Genomic DNA, 24615 nt, shown 5'->3' with positions numbered 1-24615 from the left:
CAGAAAGCTGTACTTCTTTCTTGGTCTGGGGGCCATAGGGTCAGGTTGGTGCTTTTATGAAGGGGATTTCTCTTTTCTGAAGTCCTCTTTGTCTTGATCAAGCTGTGGCAATGCATTTTCTTAGGAAAAAAAAATTCCCATTAAAAAAATTTAATTTGTACTAATCAGCCCCAGGCAGAGAGCCTGCAATAAGCTTGATGTCAATTTCATGTTTTGCTGAAGTTCGTGAAGCGTTATGTTTTAGGATTGCCCCACCTCCCCATCGTCTCTCTCTCTCTGAGTGTGCATATGTGTAGGGTGAGAGGGAAATCTTCCAATATGATTTTCAGAAAATAAAAATTCCAACTATGACATTATATTTGCTCTAAATGTTTTATTGTCTTTACTTGAATTGACCCTTTCTCTCCCTCACCTCTGCCTCCCTCCTCTCCCGAGACAGGGTCTCGCTATGTGCTCTAGGCCCACAACTTCTGCTCTTCTTTCCGTGTGTCCGGACTGCAAACCTTGTGTGCCTTCCCCTGCATTCCCAGCATCCAGAGTCACCCAGGGTATAATATACCCCCTGTGATATGTTGAGGCATTGCCCCAACAGGACTTTTGATTTCTTCAAGACAGGCATTGTGATTTTTTTTTAAACCAATTTTGTGTCCTGTTTCCTCTCTGCTCCTCTCCCTTCCTTCTCTCTGTCATTTCTTTCTTTTCTATTTTCTTGGTGAGTATTGCTCACAGAGCTGTCTGAGACAGTACAATCACAGGAGAGCCAGGGCTTCTGGTGTCAGTGGTGCGGGTACTAAGATGTAGAGGGAGATGATAAAAGAAGAGTTGAAATGGATGCATAGACCATGCCATACATCTAACCACCTATTCGCACATCTGTCCCTCCATCCTGTAGGTAGTGCTTATTAGCTTGCGGAGGTCCTTGCCCTGTTCTCAGCATTAAGGGCACAGCATAAATAAGACAGGCCACGTGACCTGCCTTAAATAAGGTAGAACTTATAATACAGTACAAAACACAGTCAAACCATGTAAGTATCATTTCTAGTTATGAGGGGAAAAAATCACAGAGGAGAGAAATGACATGCAGAGAGAAGAGGCTGATGGTGGCATCCAACGGGGTGCTGTGAGGGATGACCTAATGACATTCTAGGAGCAGAAGGCACCAGGCTGAGAGGCAGGCTGAGTTCTCACTTTGAATCATCATTAGGGGCAGTATGGACCAAGTTCTTAAGTGTCGATCTCCTCTACACTCGATTCCTTTCCCCTTTTGTTTCCTGTTCTACACTTTTCTTCCCTCTTTCTCTCCTTTCCTTCCTCCCTGCCCCCGTTTCTTTCTTCTTCCCACTCCTCCCTCTTGGAGATTGAACTCAAAATCTCGAGAACACTAGGCAAATGTGCCTCTATTGAGCTCTTCTCACCCAGTTCTTTCATCTTTGAGATGGATCTCACGTTGCTGAGGATGACCTTAAACTCCTGAACTTCCTGCCTCTGAGTATTGGGATTTATAGGCATACACCACTACATTTGGTTTGCCCAACTCTCTCTCCCTCCCTCCCTCCCTCCCTCCCTCCCTCTCCAGACTGGCCCGAAACTCAATATGTAGCCAAGGATGACCTTGACCTTCTGGTACTTCTGAGTTCCCCAGAGTACTAGAATTATAGGTGTATGACACCATACTTAATTTACGTAGATTGAACCCAGGATTTTGTGCACTGTAGGAAAGAACTCTGCCAACTGAGCTCCTTCCCCAACCTTGTGGGTCATTCAATTATTAATGAAATAAAATGATGATGCCTATAATTGCTAATTGTCAGGAGTAATGCATTATTAGTAGTCATATCATTCAAGGGTCCTGTGTATTCAGGCATTTTTGGCATTCACTGATGGTTCACGGCTACAGACAGCCAGGGACAACCTGTGTAGACTTATCCTACGAGCTTCCAGGAGAAGGCCTCACTGGGAGTGAAAAGGAGATGCATTTGTTTTACTTGGGAGTGTGTGCTAGTGCTGATAGATGTGTGGGCATTCTGTACGGGACAGAGACAGACAGCAGTGTTTTCCAATGCGCAATAAAACAGTTTATTTAAAAACAATGCATCCAGTACTGTGTTGGGCACATGAGGCAACAAGGCAGGCACATTCGTACTGAACAGATACATTTGGGAAGCTGTCGAAGCAAACTTTTGCATTTTCTTCACAAGCTACAGTCACAACACACACACACACACACACACACACACACACACACACACACACACACACACACAAGTTATCTCTGTGAAAGGTGATCCTCCTTGTTCACCTAGAAGGCAGGAGATATTTACATGGTGCTCAGCTCAGCAACACTGGCTTCTTCCAGGCTTCTCACCAGACAGCTGGGACTGGGACTGGTAAAGGCCCCTCCTCCCTCTGAAGACCACACAACTTCCACTGTGGCTGAGCATGGGTAAGGTCTCTCCACACACAATGGCATTTCCCAAAATGAATGCATCAGTAAGGGTGGGGGAAGGGTTGCCATGGTGCTAACAAGAGGCATTGGTTTTCGCCCGACATGTTCATCCTGCTCATTTCTTTAATAACATACAGTCACCGGTCCCTCACATTTCAACCTTTTAGTTTCATCGTCACAATATGACGGGCTTTGTTCTACATCATTCTATCCCATTCTTTAAAACGGAACTGAAATTAAAGGTGAAAACAAAGTAAATTAAGCGTGAGAAACTGTCATATGTTCTTCTGTCTTTATTTCCAGTTTATGCTTTTATAGTTGAGTGTCCAGATTTCTGAGCATAGCATGAAATCTGTGGTTTTAGTTCTAGCTGGATAGAGATGTCACTTCTGAATTTTGTCATTGAGGATGCTGATCTATAGTGGTCTAGATCCATGAAGCCTCGCTGTGCTATTAAGTAAGCAGCTCTTTTGAATAGGTGGTCTTGCATTGTCATGCTTAGATTTGTTTGTCCTAGATCAGTGATTCTCAACTTGTGGGTCAAAACCCCTTTGGGGGTTGAATGACCCTGTCATAGGGGTCGTACGTCAGATATCCTGCATATCAGACGTTTACATTACAATTCATAATAGTAGCAAAATTACAGTTATGAAGTAGCAATGAAAATTTTATGGTTGGGGGGGTCACTCAAATATGAGGAACTGTATTAAAGGGTCACAGAATTAGAAAAATTGAGAATCACTGCTCTGGGTCCTAGGAGGATTTCAGTGCCAGTTACTGATGCTTGATGATTAAATGTGAGCTGGTCATAAAGTCCACTGGCGTGGGGTTTGCTCTAGTGGCAAAATTCAGTTCATATGTACATTGTCCTGGGGCTCTTGGTGGCAGGATGTGCTTAGCCCTGGACCTTTAAGTGTGGTTCAACAGTATTTCTGATGCGGGGTCTGACAAAGATTCCAGGTTTCACAGAGAAAACTACTGACCTTTTGCAAGTGCGTCGAGGATTATATTCAACCTGTTCTTGTCCAAACTTCTCTCCCGTGATCTACCCAGTTATCTCCTCTGCCTTCCTATCTAACAGGGGAAAGGCTGGGTAGCAGTGAATATGTTCGTAATAAAATGGAGTTTCCTGGTCAAGTCCCTTGTGCCTGTAGGTATGGACTTCTCCTCTGGTCAGAAAGAGACAGAAGATAAGGGCATTTGTTATGCTGACATACAATTTGTTAGGAGGGTTGAAAAACTCTGGAACATATACCTGATTCATTTGAAACAAAATGTAGCTTGCTCAGTATAAAGAAACAAGCTCATTTCAATGATGATTAAGAAAAACAGAAAACAGTGCCCAGAGTAGTGGCACATTCCTTTAATCCCAGGACTCAGGAGACAGAGGCAGGTGGTCCTCTGTGAGTTAGAAGTCAACCTCCTGTTTATATTGTGGGTATACTATGTAGCAGGTGTCTATATATAGGTACACTTTGGCATTTTAAACACAATGCAGAAAATGTCCAACATGAGTTTACAACATCTACCGAGCAGGAATACCTTACAGGATCTGCTGGATATTTTATTATGTGAAGAAAGCAGATTTGGCCCTTTGTGATCTAACTTTGATTCACTGTATGCAGAATGAAAATCTATGGCCATTCACTGTCTGAGGAATTAAGTACACTTTCTCCCATCATCACCTCTCAAAGGATTTAATTAAACCCACCCAAGGATGATTCCCACCAGAAAACCTCCCACTCTGCAAACCAAGCTTGTTCTGTGTCTCATCACCGTGCTGGACGTCTAGGTCCTCAGCGGGGAGTGCATCCATGGCCCAAGGACGTCTGCTACTCAGTGCCCCAGAACTACAGAGCAACAAGTTGCTTGGTAGAATGTTTTTCCGAGGCCAGACGTCTAACTAGCTAAGCTGTGAGGAGAGCAGCACACTCACGGCACCTTGCCCTGCCAATCTTGTCTGCTCAGCCTCTGAAGTGGTCCAGAGGTCTTCCAATGCAGTGACGTCTTTGGATCATTAGGTCTTAATCTTTAAGAAGCGTTCATCTGCTTACTCATGCAAGCTCCAGGCACGAGGCTGAGCCTCCCTTGGTGGTGGTGGTGGTGGTGGGGGGAGGCAGATTGTGAGCCAAGGATCTTTTGCAGGTGTCTAGGGCTAGATAAGCCAAACAGCATCTTGTCTGCCTCTTTGCAGCTTGACGAATGCCTGTGAATTTTGTGTTGTCAGAAAGGACGACAAGCGGACAAGCAAAAACTCACCCAAACATGCTTTTAACGGGCAATTAAATTAGAGGATGTTTACCTAGAAGGTCACGCCTTGACATTAAGAAAGCCATGGCTGACGGTCTCCTAAGCTGAGGACCTGTTGAGAAACTCTCATCACCACATGGCTAAGAAATATTTGGACACCTTAGGGCCTTAACCTAAAGGGCATAATAACATGCTCTTTTTTTTTTATGTTTAGGAATTAGTAAACTGACTAAGGCAGATTTGCCGTCTTGTTGATAGGGACATTTGAACATCCTCCAAAGCCATTGCTCCCAGCTTCTAGTTGGTCCTCACTGATTCAGAATCATTCAGGCAGTGCTGTGCTGGAACCAGCGCATATGTCAAAGCCAATTCATGCTGGCTCTGGGAGCCTTGGCACATTGGAGCTGGCTGACGTTAAGTTAGTAGCTTGAGGTTGGGTCTGATGGGGTTATGTATACAGGGAAACTTGTAAATACTTATTTACCAGAGCAGCTGTTAAACATCTAGCCGCACAGCAGAGACAAAACCATTTTCTCAACCCCACAGAAGGAAATCAAAGGTGCCCTTGGGTACCTGTGATGATCAAGGGCTTTTCATGTGCACAGTAAAGAGAGAAGCATGGCCTGAAACTTCAAAGGGACAGTGGCACCTTATCCATCAGGGGCTAGTAACAACGGAACACCTTGCTTATGTGATTTGGTCTTAAATTTTTAGCTCTATAAATTTCTGTTTCAGGGGTGTGTGTGGTGGTTTCATTTTAAATCAAATATCACAGCATTGGAGGCATTCCTCCGTTTGAGGCATTATTCAGAGGTTGAAAAATCAGACCACCTGAGGAATCCTTTAGCCTCTGGGGATGAATCCCAAATTGAATCTGAATGAATCATTGAACTTCTCTGTTTCTTGGTTTATCCATTTATGAAGATGAATGGCCTGAGATTTGCCTCTTTGTTTGAAACATCGTGAAATATAAAGAACTAGCCTTGGGGTGAAGTATACTAGAGCTGTGCTCCTCACTCTGTCCGCCAGTTTGTATCTATTCTGACTACACTGACAAATTCCTATGCACTTAAAAAGTAGTAGATGGTTTGGCTACAAGTGGACACTTGAGTCACTAAGACTTTGTCTATATTGTCATATACCACAATAGCTTTAAGGAATATTTGATAATAGTTATACAAGGAATGATCAGCATTCAACTGCTCTGGTCAAAGTTGTATAAATATATTTGACTGTGAAATACACTATTAGTTTCCATATGTCACATCAGGACCAACCAGGGATTTTCTTAGGTTGGACTTATCTCAGGATGTAACGATTCAAAATGTGGATTGAGGAGCAAGAATTCTATCTCAAGGTGTTCCTCAGTATGTTCATTGTTGCTGATACATCCTTGGCACCCACCAGGCCCTAGTCCCAGCACCCCACCATTATCTGAAACTAGAGTCAGTTACTCAGCGGTGGCTCCTCACTGATTCTACTGACAATAAGAGAAGGAACGTCACCAAGGATGAAAGCATCTATTCAACCTCACGTATCTTCAACAAATCATCACAGCAAAAAGAAATGTTCAGAAATATTACATAGCAAATAATAACATCCTAAAACATTTCCCATTTGAAATGTTAGATTTTTGTGGCAAAGCAGTCAGAGTGTGAGAGAGGCAGGATTATTCATTTTGGTCCTTGGCGTCCACTCATGAATGGCCTTGATTAAATGGCCCACAGATAAAGTGGCCTAGATGAACTGGCCAAGATGCCCTCTATTCTCAGCACCCATGGTGTCCCATCAGAGCTCTTCACACACACACACACACACACACACACACACACACACACACACACACACACACTCAGCCATGACTCTGTAGTCAAAAGGTCAGTCATCCACATTTGGGAAGTAATAGAAGCTAAGCAAATGTTTGCCTGATGCATTCAAGCAGTTATGAGAAATAAGGCTTTGAGGACCCAGAACTATACAGAAAAGTCCTCAGAATGCCATTGGAAAGGAATGAAGAACCATCGAAGTTATTCACTTCTCTTTGTACAATCTTAATGAATTAAACTAATACAATAATTCAAAGTCTGTTGTTGAAATTACTTACAACATGGAAAACATTTCTTAACTCAAGGGGCCCCTGCTGAAAATTATATACAAGGAAAAGCACACAGTCACTTCCAGCCTTCCACTTCTAAATCATGCATACACATTATTAAAACAAGATTTTATTAAGATGAATATATTATCAGGTACGCGTTCAGCTGTCAGCAATACACCATCAATAACTGAACTGGGGTTTATGAGACAATGATGTAACAAGCGATTTTTCTCTTATTTCAAGGGGGAGTGGGTGGTTTTCAGCAGACTGCTGTGTACTGGGCAAAATGTCTCCTCTACTGCTGTGTACCTGAGCAGGTGGATTTAGTAACCTTTCTCCCTTTCTCCCTTACAGCCCTTCACTGATATGTTTGTATTCCAAAGATTCTAGACCCAAATTGTTTTCCTTTGAGTTTGTCTTCGATACTGATAAGGTTAAGATGTGAAATTATAACTTCTCTAATAATTATCCACATGACACTCAGAACAACGGATGAAACCAAAGGTCTAGCAATGAACAGGCTGCCGAAGGTTTGTGGGTTTCCTTTTCTCCTCTGCAGCTTAATTAGTCATTCTCAGACATCCTTGGGGGCTTTATGATGAAATTTATTCACATAGCCAACGGTGTACTCTGTTCCTAGTAGCCAAAAAAAATGAGAATGTTTCTATCAAAAGAATATAACTAACTAATCAGACCCAACCAAGTGAGGCCAACGTAGAGGGCCAGGGGTGTGACTGTGTAGCTGCAGAGACAGGAGGCCCCACGGTCCCTCTGCTCTGTCCACTGCACTTGAATCTACAAGCCTGGGGACTGGCTGCCTTTCTGATAAGGAAGCCTTCCCATCATGACAGTGGTTACAGTTTGAAATTGTCTTGGAAAACAGAGAGATTTTGTAGGATCAGCTGATGGTTGCATTTCCAAACCACTGGATTAGCAGGTCAAGGGTATGGCTGATGCTAAAATAGCCAGAAAGGCTTTTACTATACAGGGAAAACTGCGATAAATATTCTGCCAACATTTTGTACCCAAGGTTTTTTACAATTGGAGAGGTTTACATTGTAAAGGATTTTTTTTTTTTTTTTTTTTGAGACAGGGTTTCTCTGTGCAGTTTTGGTGCCTGTCCTAGATCTCGCTCTGTAGCCCAGGCTGGCCTCGAACTCACAGAGATCCACCTAGCTCTGCCTCCCGAGTGCTGGGATTAAAGGTGTGCGCCACCACCACCTGGGTGTAAAGGAATTTTTAAAAGTGTGAATTTGTGGTTGAAGAGTATAGCAGGGCTTGGAATCTTTTCCAGATAATTCATTATTATTTGATGTTGTTATATCATAAACAGGATGTGGGGATCGGCTCAAGAAATCCTTCCTAGCGGCAGGGGTGGACTAGTCTCCAAGCCCTTCTGGTTCTGAAGAGAAGTCTGTTTTCCTATGATTTTGAGCTTCTATATTTATAGTGGAAGGGATGGTAGAGCACAGGAAGGGTTTCTTAGTCTAAGGTTAGGGAGCAAGGCTGTAGTAAGATTTAAAAAGTCTCCCCGAATTAAAAACAAACAAACCTCACAACATTCTGATGAGATCAAATTGATATAGAATATCTTGGAACAATAAACTAGCTTTGGGGATTTTCTGGTCTTTTGGTACTTCGTCTTGTCTGGTGCAGAGTCCCAATTTCCATTTAGTGAGACCTAATGGGCACATTGAGATTAAAGCTCCGGAGTCAGAAGCCAGCCTGGATAATCTTGGCATTAATATCCCTGAACTGCAGTCAAACGAACTAAGTGCTCAGGAATAGCCAAGCCTTTCAATCCTGATGATAACAGATGCAATTCTGTCAGTTATCAGTCTCTCCATAACTCACACCCATCATGGCAGGACAGTAGCTGCGTGGTGTCCCATGCCCTTTAAAGTGAGAGGGCACAGCCAGGGTGTGGTTTAAAGTGACAGCACACAGTCATGGTATGGTTTTCACACCCATGAAATTATCATTGAATTTTAAAGTTTTTTTTTTTAAATAGCATATAATTTTAATTTCCTTATTATTCTGTGTATAGTTAGTACTTCTTATTTTGAAATATTTACCTCTATTTCCTCTCATCTGTTTGAATGATTGACATTCACAGGGTGTAAGCTGTGCCACGATTGGTACTGTGTTGGGATCTGAATGATTTTCTTGCATTAGATTGTATCTGGGTCAGATTTAGCTTCTCCCAAAAAACAGTGCAGCTTCAGGACCAGGCGGTACACAAGCATAAGGTGTCTCCTTATTGCACTTCTTTTTAGGCATGTTTGTTTCTTCCCAAAGAGGGGCAGTGCATTGACAACTGAACTAACGATTTTCAAAAGGATTTACAACACTGTAAGCAATCTAGATGAGATTTCTGGAGAAGAATGAGTTGCCCCAATGGAACATAAAACAAATGTGCTCCACAGGCACTTGGAAAGAGGAAAGAAACTCTTATTAAAATTTAACATCAACTTGGCCAGACTTTGGGTTGAATTGGAAGAACAAAGCGCTGCTCAGTGTAAAAGCCTGGGATGGGAGAGATGCGATTTCTCCTGATGCAGCTGAAGCAAGGAGAACAATGGCCAGCTGATCTCAGATTCCAAAGGTTATTTAGGACCAAGTCTCGCCACTGCATAATGGCTTGTGTGTGTGTGTGTGTGTGTGTGTGTGTGTGTGTGTGTGTGTGTGAAATGCTCAGATGTATAGGCACACAGACTTGATTTCAGTGGAGACAGAGAATAATATCTACAACTGTCTCAAAGAAACCAAGCAGGTCTAGATGTTTGTTTGTGGGGATGTCACAGAAAGGATCTGACCTGACTAATGCAAACATTAGTCACACAGGAGTCAGCCTGGCCAAAGCTCTAGCTTGTCTTCCATCACAATGCTGTGCTTTTAAAATGGTCACAACACTTTATAGAGTATATAGCTTGCAAACATACATCTCTTTTCTTCATATTCCCCAGGCTTTTAAATTAACTAAGTACCTCTATGTTCTGAGAGTGCCCAGCCCAGTGCTTGAAATGAGATAGTTGAAGGCCCAGGCTAGAAGGTCCTTGTAGGATCTCCCACAATTGTACTCATGCCAGCCACAGCATGGACTTTCTTTGTGACAGAAAAAGAGGCACTGTACCATATGCCAGCACTGTACCATATGCCACTCTACCCAGATAGACCACCCTACTGTAGAATAACAGTATGGACAAGTGAGGACGTGGTAAGAGACATTTTCTATAGAATTCATCATGAAGGAAGTCATATTTTTTTCAGTTTGTCATGAAACACCAAAGTTACCCATAGTCTTGAACACATCAAGCACAGATGCAAACACATACAAGCAAAGTTAATCCAGAATTATTCCTAACAAATTATTAAATTCAATGGTACTAGGGCAACAGGATCAGTGGGGGGGTGGGATGGGAGGGAAGGAGAGAGTGAGAGAGAGAGAGAGAGAGAGAGGGAGAGAGAAGGAGAGAGAGAAAGAGAGAGAGAGAAGGAGAGAGGGAGAGAGAGAGAGAGAGAGAGAGAGAGAGAGAGAGAGAGAGAGAGAGAGATGTGCAACCTGCAAACCAGATTTTTATTTTTTTGTTTTTGAAGACTCTGATCCCCCTGGCAAAAGAGATGCTGCTGAAGCTGGCTAGAGCTCTCTGATTATGAGGACTGTATCAGAGTAGGGCTCAAGAGAGGACAGCCATGGAGGAGACGACAGCTCATCCACACGGGATTCAGTTTATTATCAAAATACAAACGCTCAACTATGTCAAGCCATTCTCTGTGCAGCGTACTTCCAAATGCAATATCACCGTTACCAATCAAGTCTAACTCACGTGGCTTCAATGCACCGGTCCTAAGTCTGCTAAGACCATTTAAAGAGCAGTGCAGAGGAGGAAGAGAAGACATCCTTCCGTGTAAGTGGCAGACAAGCTTTGCCAGATTGTCTTTGGGGTTCTATTCTGGAGACTATTCAATTTGGTTTGGGGGCACTTTGAAAACAGCCATTTGGCACTTTCCGTTTGGAGTTCTTAGGCACAGTGTGACAGAGTGAGCTTGGTGAGCCCTTCACCATGCATCCGATACAGCAGCTGAAACTCAGCAGGCAGCTGGTGAGACTCCTGCCACTTGGTGGTAAATTTGGTTCCTTTTTTGTCATAATAATGGTATGGAAGATCTTCCCTTGTGTTGGGGTCAAATCCAAAAGGCCAGAATCCATACAAGTGGATCTCTTCACAGACTGCAGATGCAAGAGTGTACATAAGGATGCCTGTGCTCAGTCGTTTGGGCGACAAGTGTTTGTTTTTCCAGTACCTGGAGAATGATAAGTACACGCAGATTCACTGGTGGGTACTGAAGGTCTCAGTCAGGTAAGTTAATACACAGGGCTTGGAGCTAGGCTTGTCTAGACTGTTTAGGTTTCATGGATAGATACACTAGCCCCATTACACTGGCCTGTCCCCTTCTAGATAAGATTTAAAATGTCATAAAAATTGAATTAAAATGGAGCAGAATGGAGTAAAATGGTGAAGTCAAAGATTTGGGATAGGTTGTTAGATGACCCGGGTCTCTCCCATTTTCAGTAGTGACATTGGGCTATATTTCAGTTGTTAACCTTTGGGGTCCAGTTCTGTTATCTCTTACGTTCTTGGGAATGGTACCAGAGTGCGTATGCTGTCCTTGTTGTAATCACTCATCACATGCATATTCTCAAAGAAAAGGTCCCAGTTTGGACTATAAATAATACAGTTACCCTTCATTTTGGAAACAAACCAATTTTCTAGACCATGAGTTCTCTTTCAATGGAAGTTCAACTAAACAGATTTTTTTTTTTTTTTTGGTTTTTCGAGACAGGGTTTCTCCGTGTAGCTTTGGAGCCTGTCCTGGAACTCACTCTGTAGCCCAGGCTGGCCTCGAACTCACAGAGATCCACCTGCCTCTGCTTCCCAAATGCTGGGATTAAAGGCGTGTGCCACCATCGCCCCACTAAACAGATCTTAAATTTGAAAGATTTTAGGAAATAACAGGAAGTGAATATCTATTAGAATATGAACATCTGGTTACTGGGTCTTCTAGAACCCATCTGAACTTATAATAAGGCCTGTGCTCTGGTGTGATGCCTGGGTTCCTTACATAGGAGGGCACGGGAGTTAAGGCAATGCTCAGATGAGTCAAAGAAAAAGACTTCTACAATTAATCTTTCCTTTAAAAATGTCTTGGATGGTTGTCTCATTTCTGGCTACATATTGGAGTTATCTGAGAAGTTGTTAAAAACACATCAAATGCTTGGTCCTCGTCTCCCTCACCACATTGAATCTTTCAAGCACAGTCCAGATAGTAATACTGTATTTTAAAACTCTGATTTTTATAAACAGCCCGGACAGAAAGTTACTGGATTAGATAAAAACGTTAAATCTCCAGCCAGTCTCCCTGTCAAGCCATAAGGAGCAGCATAGAGCTCCTTAAATACGCAAACATTTAATCACAAAAGCAGATTATGCCATTTGTGATTTATCCAGGGGGTTCTTAGTCCTGCAGATCTACAAACACCTAAACACAGAGCAAGAAGGGTATTTTAAAGCCAATTATCATTTTTTCTTTTTCTTTTCTAAATTGTTATTTTCTTTAAAAAAAAAAATCCGCATTGTATAATTTAGCCACTGGTGTTACCAGGATATACCTATTTGTACAAGGGGAATTCTCGAGTTTTGATTTCTGTGACTGTGCACTAAGAGGGGGATAAGAAAAATAAAAAGGAGTGAGTGACAAACAGACTTTTCATTTAGCACTTGGTTACCAGTTAGGAATAAACATTTAGCACTTGCTTACCATTTAGGAATAAACTGAACTTTTTTTAACTAGAATGATCCATTCATTCATTAAAAAGATAAGAGTTTTCCCCAAGAACTAAACCAACCATAATGTCTAGTGAACTAGATAGCTCCCATGTCCAAGAGATTACAATATTGATTTGCCATCTGGTGGGGTATGAGTTAAATGTAATAGAATATACACACCTGTTGACATGTTGCATTATATTTCCAGGCCAAGCCAACTGGACCTTTAACTGACCTCTGTGTTCAACAAAAAAGTCAACTAACGTTCTGGTTACGGTTGCAGAAGTGTGGAAGAAAAATGCAGGGATCCAAAGAATGGCCCCATCGAGCTTTTTTAAACTGAGGAAGAAGTTGTTACGGTCTTGAATGGTTAAAAGATTGTTGTAATATTTTTCCAGGATGCTGGGGTTGAAGGTTGTGAGGTTGGTTTTCCTCCCAACATCTTTTTGGAACGCCTCCGTAGGGGCAAAATTGCATCGAAAAACAAAATCTGATTTGTCTATTTCTTGTCCACACTGACTCCCTGTCAAGATTCCACTGTTTCCAACCACAGCACAAATATTATAACGCTTATTCATAATGGGGGACACATCTGGGAGCAGTGAGCGGAAGTTATTGCTAATAGAGAAAACATATTTATGGCTGGAATAATCATAATGCATCAGTTGTCCAATTCGAACACTATTCTTGGTCAAAGAAAAATTTTTTATTACATCGACATGCTGAAGAATTTCTTGCCTAAAATAAAAAAAGATTCATTAAATGCATTCCATTCAAAAAGAACCAAGTTTCCATCTTATGCTTCTATTTAATTCAGACAAGAACCTTAAGCATAGTCAATTCAAGTACGAGAATACATTCATATTTGTGGGCTCCAAAGGGAGGACTGTTTATATATATATATATATATAATGTACAGGCATGGCAATATATTTCAGTCAAGTTCTGAACGGAATATTTGGATGTTAGTAAATTCAGTGTACAGTTTAGCCACTATTTCTTGGTATTCTGGTCTACTCAAAGAGTGTATCTGATTAGGGAGGAGGCAGATGCCAAACTGTGTTAGAAAATACAGGGAGACAATTTACACAGGCCTCAAAGAGCTCACATTAATGCACAAACATTGGTGACTTAGAGCTTGCAACTAGGGACTACTTGTTTGCTATTGGAGTGTAGTGCTCAGGAATATAAAATACTACAGGTGTCTAATAAAGCTAAATAGATATGGGTCAGTACATAGGACAGTACTATCTATTATTAAAATATGAAAATGGGAAGAGCAGGTAGAAATGAGATGATAATCTCATTAAGGCCTGCTGAATAATGAAGCATGGATCTATTTTTCTGCTTGATTATTTGGAATTACACTTTGGTAGGATATAGCTAATAAAAAAATAAGCCATTGAAACCTGAAAAAACACAAGAGAAAAGTGATAGTTAGAATTGACTTCAGCTGATTTCACATTGAGCTTTCTGTATAATTATCTTCTCTTAAGTCTCAGGCACTTTAAATAGTCGAGGGACAAGCAACATACTACTTTGCTTCACATTCTCCAGTTACAGAAAGCAAACAAACCCCAGTGCCTTCTGTTTAAGCCACAGCAGGGTGACAAAGAAATATTATCAAATTCTAGGACAATGAAGGCTGGTACAATCATTTCAGTTTTCAGTTCCCAGCACAGTTCTTACAGTGGTTATAAACACAACTTAAAATGATGATGCTAAAATTAATTAAAGATTTCCTAACAAACGGATTGAAAGGCAGGAAGTTTTGAGAAGGCAGTGTTACTTTGATTGGTAGATAGGGAGACTTGGCTCGGTGTAGGAAAATACTGTAATCAAGTTAGAGATGTGTTTGGTGCGTTTGGGTGACTGGTGTAGGGTTTTCTACCTTGAAAACTGTCTGTATTGTCTGCAAAATTAAATTTAGATGAAAACCCCAAAGGCCAAAGCTGAAAAGTACTTCCATGGTTTAGAATTAATGGCCACAAACTAGTTTATAATTAAGCACAAATACTTAAATAACTGTAACCATAATCCTATGATTATATCAATTTAAAAAAAAAACATTTTTTTTTTCTGAAACCATGTGTTTCTTTTGATTCTGCTAGTCGATTGCAATTTTTCAAAAGGTACAGTGACAATAAATGCCAGGGCAAAAACACAGCTCCTTTACTGGTTTGTAAAGTAAGTGTTCACAGCTCTAATGAATACACTAGATGGCTCACATCGCATTTAGTGGCATAACAATCCCAGCGAGGAGGGGAGGGGGGAGTCTATGGTTCTGAGACCAGAACCACTGAAATTTAATTAATTTTGTTCTTCTCTCCCACCTAAAACCAAACCAAACAATAAAGACAAAACTTCTTCATAAATAAAAACAGGCTACTACAGTTACTAAAGCTTCAAAGGCTTACTGGAAACAATCAGGCAAAACCCAAACAAAGTCATGTTTACATACATATATTTGGGTCCGCATCTCCACTAGTGATGTGATAAGGTTTCAATAAGATTGTATAACTACTTTTTTTTTTTAAGTGAGGGATCATCTGCTTGCAATTAACCATTTTTTTCCCTTTTGAAAAAAAAAAAAAAAACAGACAACTTGGGTGCAGCCAGACTTTACATCATAGTGTTCAGTGAAGGCCAAACTAGGAAGGATACTGACCATCCTGATTCTTCCTTTTTAGAGGGCACTCACTGCAAGCATTTGAGGAGAACGGCCTTTCACTATCCCTGCTTGGATTTAGGGTTGAGCAAAGCCCATATACACTTGCAGGTGGGTGAGATGAGTTGTAGCTTTGTTGTTTGTTTGCTTGCTTTTCGATGGTTTTGGATTTGTGCTGTGTGTTTTATTGAGTTTCAAAATTAAGAGCAACAACAACCACCACCACCACCAACCTCTCTTCCTACCCTACCTTTGATGTAAAAACGCAGTCCGATTAAATGTCCATTTAGAAGGTTTCTCTTGGAGTTCATGGGTGAGAGAATTCGTAATGGGCACAAATGACGGGTCTAGAAACTTCAGCGCAAACTGTGACCTAAAGAGGAGCATGAGTTCAGACAGGCGCTGGCCTCAGCCAAGGGAACCCACGGAGCAGTGACAGCTCCAGCACCAGCCGGAGGGGGCAGCTGGCACACGGGCAGGCCCACCGCACAGACCCTCTCCTTTGGCACCTTCTCTGCTTTTACACACACGCGGAAGAAAGGAAGAAAAGGGGAAACTCTTCCTCATTGTCCAGCCCTCCGGCTGTAGGGGAGACCATAAAAAAGATGGCGGTCACGCAGACAGCCAGGGTCGAAGCCCGGTGCAGGGCTGCTGTCCGCGGCGCGGCAGGGACTTTGAGTCAGCACCGCGGACAGCAGCCTCCTCCGGGCCGGACCCAGCCACCAGAGCCCGGCCTGAGAATTGATTTTTGGAGAAAGGGCAGAGGAAATTCGAGACTCCGGAGAAAGGGGTGGGGGTGGGGGTGGGGGGGGTTCCAGCCTTAACCTTTTCCTTCCCGAGCCCAAGTCTGATTGCACTCTCAGCCCTTAGCTGGAGACCCCAAGAGGCTGCCTGCAGCCCGGCTCTTCTGTCCAGGCCTGGCTTCTTCAGGTTCCACATCCCCGGCCCAGCTTGGCTCACAGGGTACAGCTCGTGGTTGCCACCCGCCCATCGGGAAGCGGTGTGGGGAGAGCTCCGTGCGGGCACAGGTAGGGGTGGGGCTCCAGAGGAGCTGTGCCGGAGCTGGCTGCGCCCCGCGGTGACTTCGACCCGGCGAGGGTGGGCGGCCCTCAGCATAAGGCTTGCTTCCCGCAGGGGCCGAGGAATTGCAGAAATCCAGGAAAGGAGGAGGCGGGTGGCGGCGGGGGAAGGGTCGAGGAAAAAAGCCCTAGGGGCTTCCAGAGAATAAACCTGCGCATCATTAGATGAGAAAGGGAGGAGGGGAGGGGTGTGAGAGCAGTTGGCGCCTGCGCCATTAAATCGCCCCAGCCAGGCCTTCCGAGCCCGCCGCTAGCGCACAGCCAGGGTTCCCACCTCTTGCCTTGCCCATCTCAGGGTTCAACACCCCCTCCCGCCTTCCAAACACCGCCTCTTGCTCTACCACCAACACCCCAGTTTGGAAATGGGGGAGGGGACGCAGAGGAAGAATAGGAGAAATCCAATCACATCGATTAGGACAAAGGCTTGTAGGGGCTTTGGGTTAAAAAATAAAGTGGAGAAAGATGGGAGAAGCAGAAAAGGGAGCGAAAGGACCACGCAGTTATCGAGAAGCCCAAACACCCTTTGCTGTCTGTCCCCCAAACACACCACCGGCCCAAGATACCCGAGGGCGCTCAAACAGAGGCCCACACTCACCGGAATCCCGCGTGGAACATGTACATTCGGGGCGCCCCCGGGCTGGCGTACTTGGGAGTGGTGAAGATGTTCTCCTTTTTCAGGGACACGTAGCTGATAAGCGATAAAATCAGCAGGGCCACGCTGAGCATGACCAGCCCTAGCACACTGGCGACTCGGGCCATTTTGCAATTTCTCATCCCGGGCTAAGCTGGGTTCAGGGAAACCGGGGAAATCGGTCCATTGAGCGGCCAGCAGCCTGCTGGCGTGTGAGTGTGTGTGTGTGCGTGCGTGTGTGCTCGCGGGCGCGTGTGAGTGTGTGTGGCGGGGGAGGGGGGGGACCCAGGCAGTTGAGTCGCGGAGGGCAGGGGGTGGGGAACGACCTGGAGCCCCAGGAGAAGCGGGAGTCGCCCCCCCCTACCCCACCCCGGGGGCCGGGGCTAGCCTGGCCCGGAACTGAGTAGGAAGATGGAGGGTCCGCGAGGCAGCGGGGCGATGGAGCACGCCGCCGAGCAGAGCGTCTCCGGCTGCCGGCTCAGGCTCCCCCGCGCGTTTCCAGCGAGGTTGCCATCTCCGCTGCCGCCTGCAAGATAAATGTGATTGGAATAGTGTTACAGTTCGATCTAAGCACAGGATTTAATTAATGAACTCTAATCTCCTAAATAACCAGGGGGAGGAGTGCGGGGGACGGAGGGCAGAAGGGGAAGTGGGGGTGGAGAAAGGAGGCTGCGAGGTTGGAGCCCACTCCAATGGCCTCCAGGACCCCCGCTAAGGGTACAGTGGAGTAGGCGGCTGTCAGGAGACTGACGCCCAAACTTAGTTTAATGAACCATTCATTACTTTATAAAATACATCACGAAATAGGACGATAAATAACCTGATTTGCTACCGTGGAGGATAAACACCAGCTGGGTACTCAGAGATGCAATGAGAATTTTTTTTTTTTTTTTTTTTTTTTTTTTTTTTTGGAAGGCAAACGTTTAAAGGCTTTCTCATCTCCATCAGGCATCATCCTGAGTCCCACAGGCAACACCTGCTGCAGCATCCTTGCAAGGAAGATCCAAATGGCAGCTTGGCCAGCCTGCCTTGGGAACATTTAAAAGCAATCCAGAACGTCTCATCGTGCCCCTTACTGTATACTTACCCATAAAGGATGGGTACTGCCTAGCAAAGCTACACGGCGATCCTTAAGTGTGGAAGGCTTGACTCTGTGTCCCTCACACACCTCTCAGTGCTTGGTCTATGCACCCAGCACCAGGCTTGGAACAGTTAGGCAGCCTTGACTCTCTTTTTATTGCTCACTCTTGGGACTCATCCCTAGGCCAGCCTTCTGTCTATGATAAGGTGCCCAGAAGTCAGGGCCATTATAAAAGCACAAAACGGCTTTTGCAGAAGCTCAAGACCCAAGTTAAAAGAGGCTTAATGGGGGGTGGGGGCTGGGAGTGTGGGGTTGTGGAGGGGTGTGGGGGTGGTAGGAAAATTCATTTTGCATTGCTTGATCATATTGTTTTATCACATGCACATGCTGTCTATCTTAATATCCATTAGAAATGCAAATCTACCCACTTTCAGTTTTCAGTCATGTTCAGAGGTAGCTCACTGATTTCCTTAGCTTTGCTTGTTGCAGCTAGATTATGATCTCTTCCACTCTGGCTTTACCTGTGATTTGGTCATCTCTGTACTGGCCAATAAGCACTATTGAAAGAAGATCAGGGTGAGAAGCTGGCCTCTGAGAGCTGTGGTGGTTTGGAAGAAAATGGCCCCCCAAAGGTATTGGCACTGTTAGGAGGTGTGGCCTTGTTGGAGTAGGTGTGGTCTTCTTGGAGGAAGTGCGTCACTGTGGAGGTAGGCTTTGAGATCTCACATGTGCTCAAGTCCTGCCCAGTGTCTCAGACTACTTCCGGTTGCCTGCAGATCCAGATGTAAGAACCCTCAGCTCCTTCTCCTGCACCATGTCGGCCTGCATGTTGCCTTACTTCCTGCTGTGGCAATAATGAACTAAGCCTCTGAGTAAGCCCCAATTAAATGTTTTCCTTTGTAAGAGTTGCTGTGGTCATGGTGTTTCTTCACAGGCGTGTGGATCTTAATCCAGCATACAGAAGCGACTCTGAGTCGAGCCACCTGGCTACAAGTGATTCAAGAGCAAACAACAGAAAATGTAAAAAAAAAAAAAAAAAAAAAAAAAAAAAAAAAAAAAAAAAAAAAAAAAAAAAAAAAACCTAACTAAGACAAGAGCCTTTTCCATAAAAGCAAGTTGAGATTTCTCCAAGAGACTTCTTTTCTGTGATTCTTGCCTTTGTGAAGGTGGGATCACTTAATGGTATGTGTTGCTGTAGGGACTGCAAATTCACCAAAAGGAGACTTCTTAGGCTGTGAGCTTCTGCAGAGCAAGGATCGTGTTTTCTCCTCCAGTACTGTCTCATTTTTGAGGGAATGTGAGTTAAATGTTTGAGAACCAGGTAAACTCTCTAATCAAGTACATGTCTGGCTGTGATCAGTGACACATAGGATACTTCTGTTGTCAATGACAAAGGTGGCCACCTAGTATCCACTAAAGGTGTTTATACTGAAATACGAGGATGTGGGTCAAGAGGACACAGATAATCTTTTCCAAGTGCAGTTTTTTTGTTACTTAAGATTCAGGGGCTCGAGAGATGGCTCAGTTGGTAGAGTGCCCTCCACACAAGCGGGAAGGCCTGAGTCTAGATTTCTAGCACTCACATAAAAGGTAGGCACTGCCCTGCTAAACAGGAAAGGAAGGAGGAAAAAAGAGGGTAGGAGCTCATTGGCCAGCTATTTTAGCCAATGGGTTAATTCTGGGTTTAGTGAGAGAGCCTTTCTCCAAAACTGAAATGGTCAATGATTGAAGATGATACCTGATGTCAACCTCTGGAATTTATACACACGAACAATATATGTATGATCACTCACATGTATATGTGCTTTTACCCACATAAACCACACACACACACACACACACACACACACAGTTTTAGAAAAGTGTGTGCTTGGTGTGTGCTGCTCTTGTGTTGTTATGAACAGGATGCCTGACAGAAACAGCTGGAGGAAGGGAAGGAAGGCTTATCTTGACTTGCTGCTCAAGTTTCAGTCCACCATGGTGGGGAAGACTTGGACAGGTTCATTGCCTTAGAGGTGCTTTGCTTTGATGCAGATCAGGAATCAAAGAACACTGAGATCAGAGACAGTCTGCAACCTTCAAAATCCTGCCCTCAGACACCTACATCTACCAGCCAGGCCTGCCTCCTAAAGGTTCTCCAGCCTCCTCAAATAGACAAGAGTTCAAAACCAGGTACTGTGTGTGTGTGTGGGGGGGGGGGCGTTGCATTTCAGAGTGAAATCGTGACACCTGAATAGGATGAATAAATCATAATTCTAAATAATCACTCAAGTATTTTTTAGAAGAGAGGATTGTGTGAGTATAAAATGCCCAAAGGACCGTAATCTAGCGAGCTATCCAGAAATTCCATATGCTGGAGAAATGCTTATTGAATGCAGGGAGGCATGACCTAGAGGGGTGGCTGAGGGGTCAGGGCCACGTCTGACTTCAGAGCTGCCTCTGGCATCTGTGTGCTCTGTGACATGACTTGAGTTCCTAGCTTCTCTGTGCTTCTGGCTATTCATTTGCAGACCCAAGATAAAACACGCCAGGGATTAGAGGGAGATTAAACACCTTTGCCTGAATCGCAGTTATTAAATACGAGTGAAACAAATGGGGTAAGTTTTTAACATCTTTCTTTAACCCCTAAAGTGTCCTGTTACAGAATGCAGAGGGAGGGATGTACCTGGAGAGAGGCGGTTTCCTGTAGAAAATAGCAAAGATCAAGAAACTTCCTTTTCCTCAACGAAACATTCCCGGGGCATAGGATAGCAATTCACTCTGTCTGGATTTAAAAGTTGTTTTAGGTGCCAGGTGTGGTGGCACATGCCTTTAATCCCAGTGTTTGGGAGGCAGAGGCAGGTGGATCTTTTTGTAGCATGAATCATAAATGGTCTTATTAATGAAAACAATTCCAGGTATTGGGGTGACCGCTGGAAGATCAGAGAAGCAGAACAAGCCACAGCCACCTCACCTTGCCAATTCCTCAGCTGATCCTGTTTCCTCAGACTGGAAGCCTCTCAGTCCTCATCCAGAATGAATCTCAGCTGAACTGTTACTCAAAAGCCTAAGCAGGCTCTAGTTCCTGGTCCTCACGCCTTATATACCATTCTGCCTCCTGCCATCACTTTCTGAGATTAAAGGTGTGTGTCACCATGCCTGGCAGTTTCCAGTGTGACATTGAACTCACAGAGATCCAGATGAATCTCTGCCTCTGGAATGCTAGGATTAAAGGCGTGTGCCACTGCCTAACCTCTATGTTTAATATTATGGCTGTTCTGTTCTCTGGCCCCAGGATAAGTTTATTGGTGTGCACGATATATCAACCACATCTCTTTGAGTTCAAGGCCAGCCTGGTCTACATAGTGAAAGCTCCAGGACAGCCAGGACTATGTAGAGAGACCCTGTGTTAAAAAAAAAAAATCAAAAACAAAAACAGCAGCCAACAAATACCCCTAAACGTTCTAGGGACTGGGGAGATGGCTTAGCAGTTAAGAGCACTTGTTGCTCTCCTGGGGGACATAGGTTCAACTTCCAGAACCCAAATGGCTGCTCACAACTATCTGTAATTCAGGTCCAGAGTCCCCCTCCTGGCTTCTGCAGGCACTGCACACACGTGGTTTATAGACATGTACGCAGATAAACACCTAAAGACAGAAAATTTAAACAGTTCTATTACTTCTGCTTAGCAGGGTTCTATGAACCTTCTAATCATGATAGTGGTCCTTCAGGGAAAAACCACAGCTCCCAGATACAGGACTATAGCTTAAGTTAAAATTTATTAAAGTTAAAAGTTTATTTATTTATTAAAGTTATTTATTAAGTTAAAAATAATTAAGACTTTAAAAAAAAAAGGCCTATCGAGGTTTTAAATTTTCACTTTGGAAATCATCTCTGTTTGGAAGTAAAGAGGTAAAAAGAAAAAAACGAAGCATACTGTGGTTCTTTTCTAGGGGAGCTGTTACTTCAGACAGAGTATTTACTTCCTCTTGGCCCACATTTTGCAAACATGACTTTCCTATTCCATGTCTCTTCACCAAGAGTGAATTCCAGATACCAAGTCATTGGAAAGACTTGAAAAGATGATACTTTTATTATAAATATCAGCATTCATTCATTCATTCATTCATTCATTCACTCATTCATTTCTGCTTCCTTTCATCAGTTCACTAAATAAAATGCATTGGTTATTCATATAGAGAATGATTTCATGATGCTGACCATCTTATAGGGAAGGATGGGCGCTTGAAGAAACGTTCTGTGAAAAGCTGGACAACTGTGAACTCATGAGAAGATGGGATGTTGCTCTGTGTCTAGACAGAATTGGTGGAGTTCTTCACCAGGCCATTTGGGTTGGGTTTTTTAAATTTTATTTTTTATTTTATATATATGAATGTTTTGCCTGCATGTGTACATATCATGTGTACCATGTATGTGCAGTGCTCATGGAGGCCAGAAGAGGTTGTCAGATCCCCTGAGACTGGAGTTACAGACAGTTATAAGCTGCTATGTGGGTTCTGGGAGTAAAACCCCAGTCCTCTGGAAGAGCAGCCCATGTGCTTGGGTTTTAAAGAGTAAGTAGGATTCACCCAGTCAAGGAGTTTTAAAAAGGACCCCCTCTGGGTGTGGTGGTACATGCCTTTAATCTCAGCAGAGGCAGAGGCTGGATGGATCTCTGTGAGTTTGAGGCCAGCCTAGTTAGTATATTGAACTCCAGGCCAGCCAGAGCAAACAGGAAGGCACTCCAGATACAGGGATGAGGAAGGCCAGAAAAATTATGATAGGCTTTGGGAACAGCAAGAGATAGGAGACAGTTACCTGAAAAGAAGAGTCTAGAAAAGGATTTGGGGTCAGATTGTGAAGGGCTTAGGGGGTCACACTAACTTGACAGGTATCCTTTGTAGAGCAGAGCTGTTCAGAATCATGCAAAGCTTGCATACAGCTATGACTGTGGTTTTCTCTGTGTGGGTGGAGATGCAGCTGGAACCAGGACTGTGGGACAGTGCATATCGCTGTCCATGCAGAGGCCCATTGGTTATGCTCAGTGGCTCTCTAGCCTGTCAACGCAGCCAAAGCCTCAGTGTGTTTTTATTTGCCAATGAACAAGTACATGTTTCAATTATGAACTACTCCTGAATAAGCATGGAGGAGTTGACTTCCTGGATGGCTAGTGACCATACCCAGATACCACAGAGATGGCAGTGCAGGGGACTCAGAAAGAGTCTCCTGGGAAAATGCTCTCTATAACATGTGACTGGAACTCTTTCTTCTTGTTACTGACTGGTATCTTGGTTTCTAATAAGTGTAAGGGTTCTGTCCTTAATTACGTCACCAGCCTGCGACGGCGTCCCAGCCTAAAAAGCAGGTGGGCCCTCTGTGCCTTCCTCTTCTCTTTCTGCTCTTTCTCTCCTTCCATCTGTCCTCTCTCTCTCCCCCTTTCTCTCCCAATAAAGTTCTAAAAAGGTAACCATGGCTTGTGATTCTTCCAATCAGCACTCTCCTCTGCGGGCATGAGCAGTACCGATTTAACCAACAATAAGTCTAGCAATGTCTGCAGAGGAAGGTTCTTGGGGTCCTCTGAGTTTTCAACTCTTATTTTCCCCTATAGAAGATAAGCACTGTATGAATTCATTGGTAGGATAAGTCACTGAGGTCAGAGAATGTGTCACAAAAGCTCTCAGATGAATAGAGCTTGGACAGATGCGTGAGGTTCTCAGAAATGGTATGGTAAGAGAGGGCCAAGCCAGCATGAACAGCTGTGCTGAGCTAAAGTGTGTATCCAGGAAAACAAAGGCTTAATGGAGGCCAAGGAGCAGATGAGTCTCTTTGGAGTGAACAAGATTTGCAGAACACTTAAGCATCAACCACTTTTTATTTGTCCAGTTACTATGAGGAAGATACAACTGTCTTTATCTCATGGGTGAAAATAAAAAAATGGATCCTGAAAGAGGTTAAGGGCTGGGTATGGTGGCATACTCCCATAATCTCTGCACTTGGGAGGCTCAGGCAGGAGGATCATGGGTTTGAGGCCAGTTTGAGCTATAAGGTAAGACCCTATGTCCAACAAGAACACGGGCCAGAGCTTTACAGTTTGCTCAAGGTACAAAGCCCCTCTGGCTGTGAAGCCCACTCCTTCTGCTAGACCACACAGTTTATAAGTAAGTCCTAAGACAGATGAAGGGTTAGAAGTTTGAGCAGTCCAGGGAAGCTGGAAACAGAGACCAGTTTTTTTTTCTATTACTATCCACGATGCTGAAGATGATTGGTCTGGGGATTTATCTATCATTTCTGTCTCACTTATTGTGTGCTGGGTATGGGACTACGCATTTCCATTATTGACGTTGTTCAATCTATGTTCATTCCTCTGAGAATACACAGAAGGTCTCCCTAGTTTACCCTGGTTCAACTTACAAGTTTCCACTTTACAATGGCATGGGAGTGACCTGGATTCAGCAGGAAGGTATATGAAGTTCTGATCTGTTTCTGAGGCTAGCCTTCCTTTATGATGAGTGAGAGTCACAGCTCCTAGTCAAACACACAGTCATTCATTCAATA

The 24615-nt window shown here is 43.8% G+C and overlaps 1 protein-coding gene across 1 annotated transcript; it reads right to left on the bottom strand.

Moving 5' to 3' along the window:
- Positions 1-10504: 10504 nt before the first annotated feature.
- Positions 10505-17302, bottom strand: St8sia3 (ST8 alpha-N-acetyl-neuraminide alpha-2,8-sialyltransferase 3). Its single transcript, XM_028857246.2, has 4 exons — positions 16965-17302; positions 15541-15663; positions 12803-13360; positions 10505-11099 (listed from the first exon to the last, which is right to left on the bottom strand). The coding sequence occupies exons 1-4, from the start codon at positions 17141-17143 to the stop codon at positions 10817-10819; spliced, it is 1143 nt and encodes a 380-aa protein (XP_028713079.1). The 5' UTR covers positions 17144-17302; the 3' UTR covers positions 10505-10816.
- Between the last annotated feature and the right edge of the window lie 7313 nt (positions 17303-24615).

This window comes from Peromyscus leucopus, chromosome 19 (genome assembly GCF_004664715.2).
Source record: "Peromyscus leucopus breed LL Stock chromosome 19, UCI_PerLeu_2.1, whole genome shotgun sequence".
Classification (NCBI taxonomy): Eukaryota; Metazoa; Chordata; class Mammalia; order Rodentia; family Cricetidae; genus Peromyscus; species Peromyscus leucopus.
Note: the sequence above shows the minus strand (reverse complement) of the source record. Positions and strands in the feature narration are given on the sequence as shown.

What these genes read in the sequence shown, in the direction of transcription:
- St8sia3 (XM_028857246.2), bottom strand. Translation starts at nt 17,143, where the DNA reads ATGAGAAATTGCAAAATGGCCCGAGTCGCCAGTGTGCTAGGGCTGGTC. An exon ending in ATGTTCCACGCGGGATTCCG is followed by an intron (nt 15,664 to 16,964) that starts GTGAGTGTGGGC and finishes GCTCCTCTTTAG; the next exon opens with GTCACAGTTTGCGCTGAAGT. An exon ending in ACTGCGTTTTTACATCAAAG is followed by an intron (nt 13,361 to 15,540) that starts GTAGGGTAGGAA and finishes TTTTTATTTTAG; the next exon opens with GCAAGAAATTCTTCAGCATG.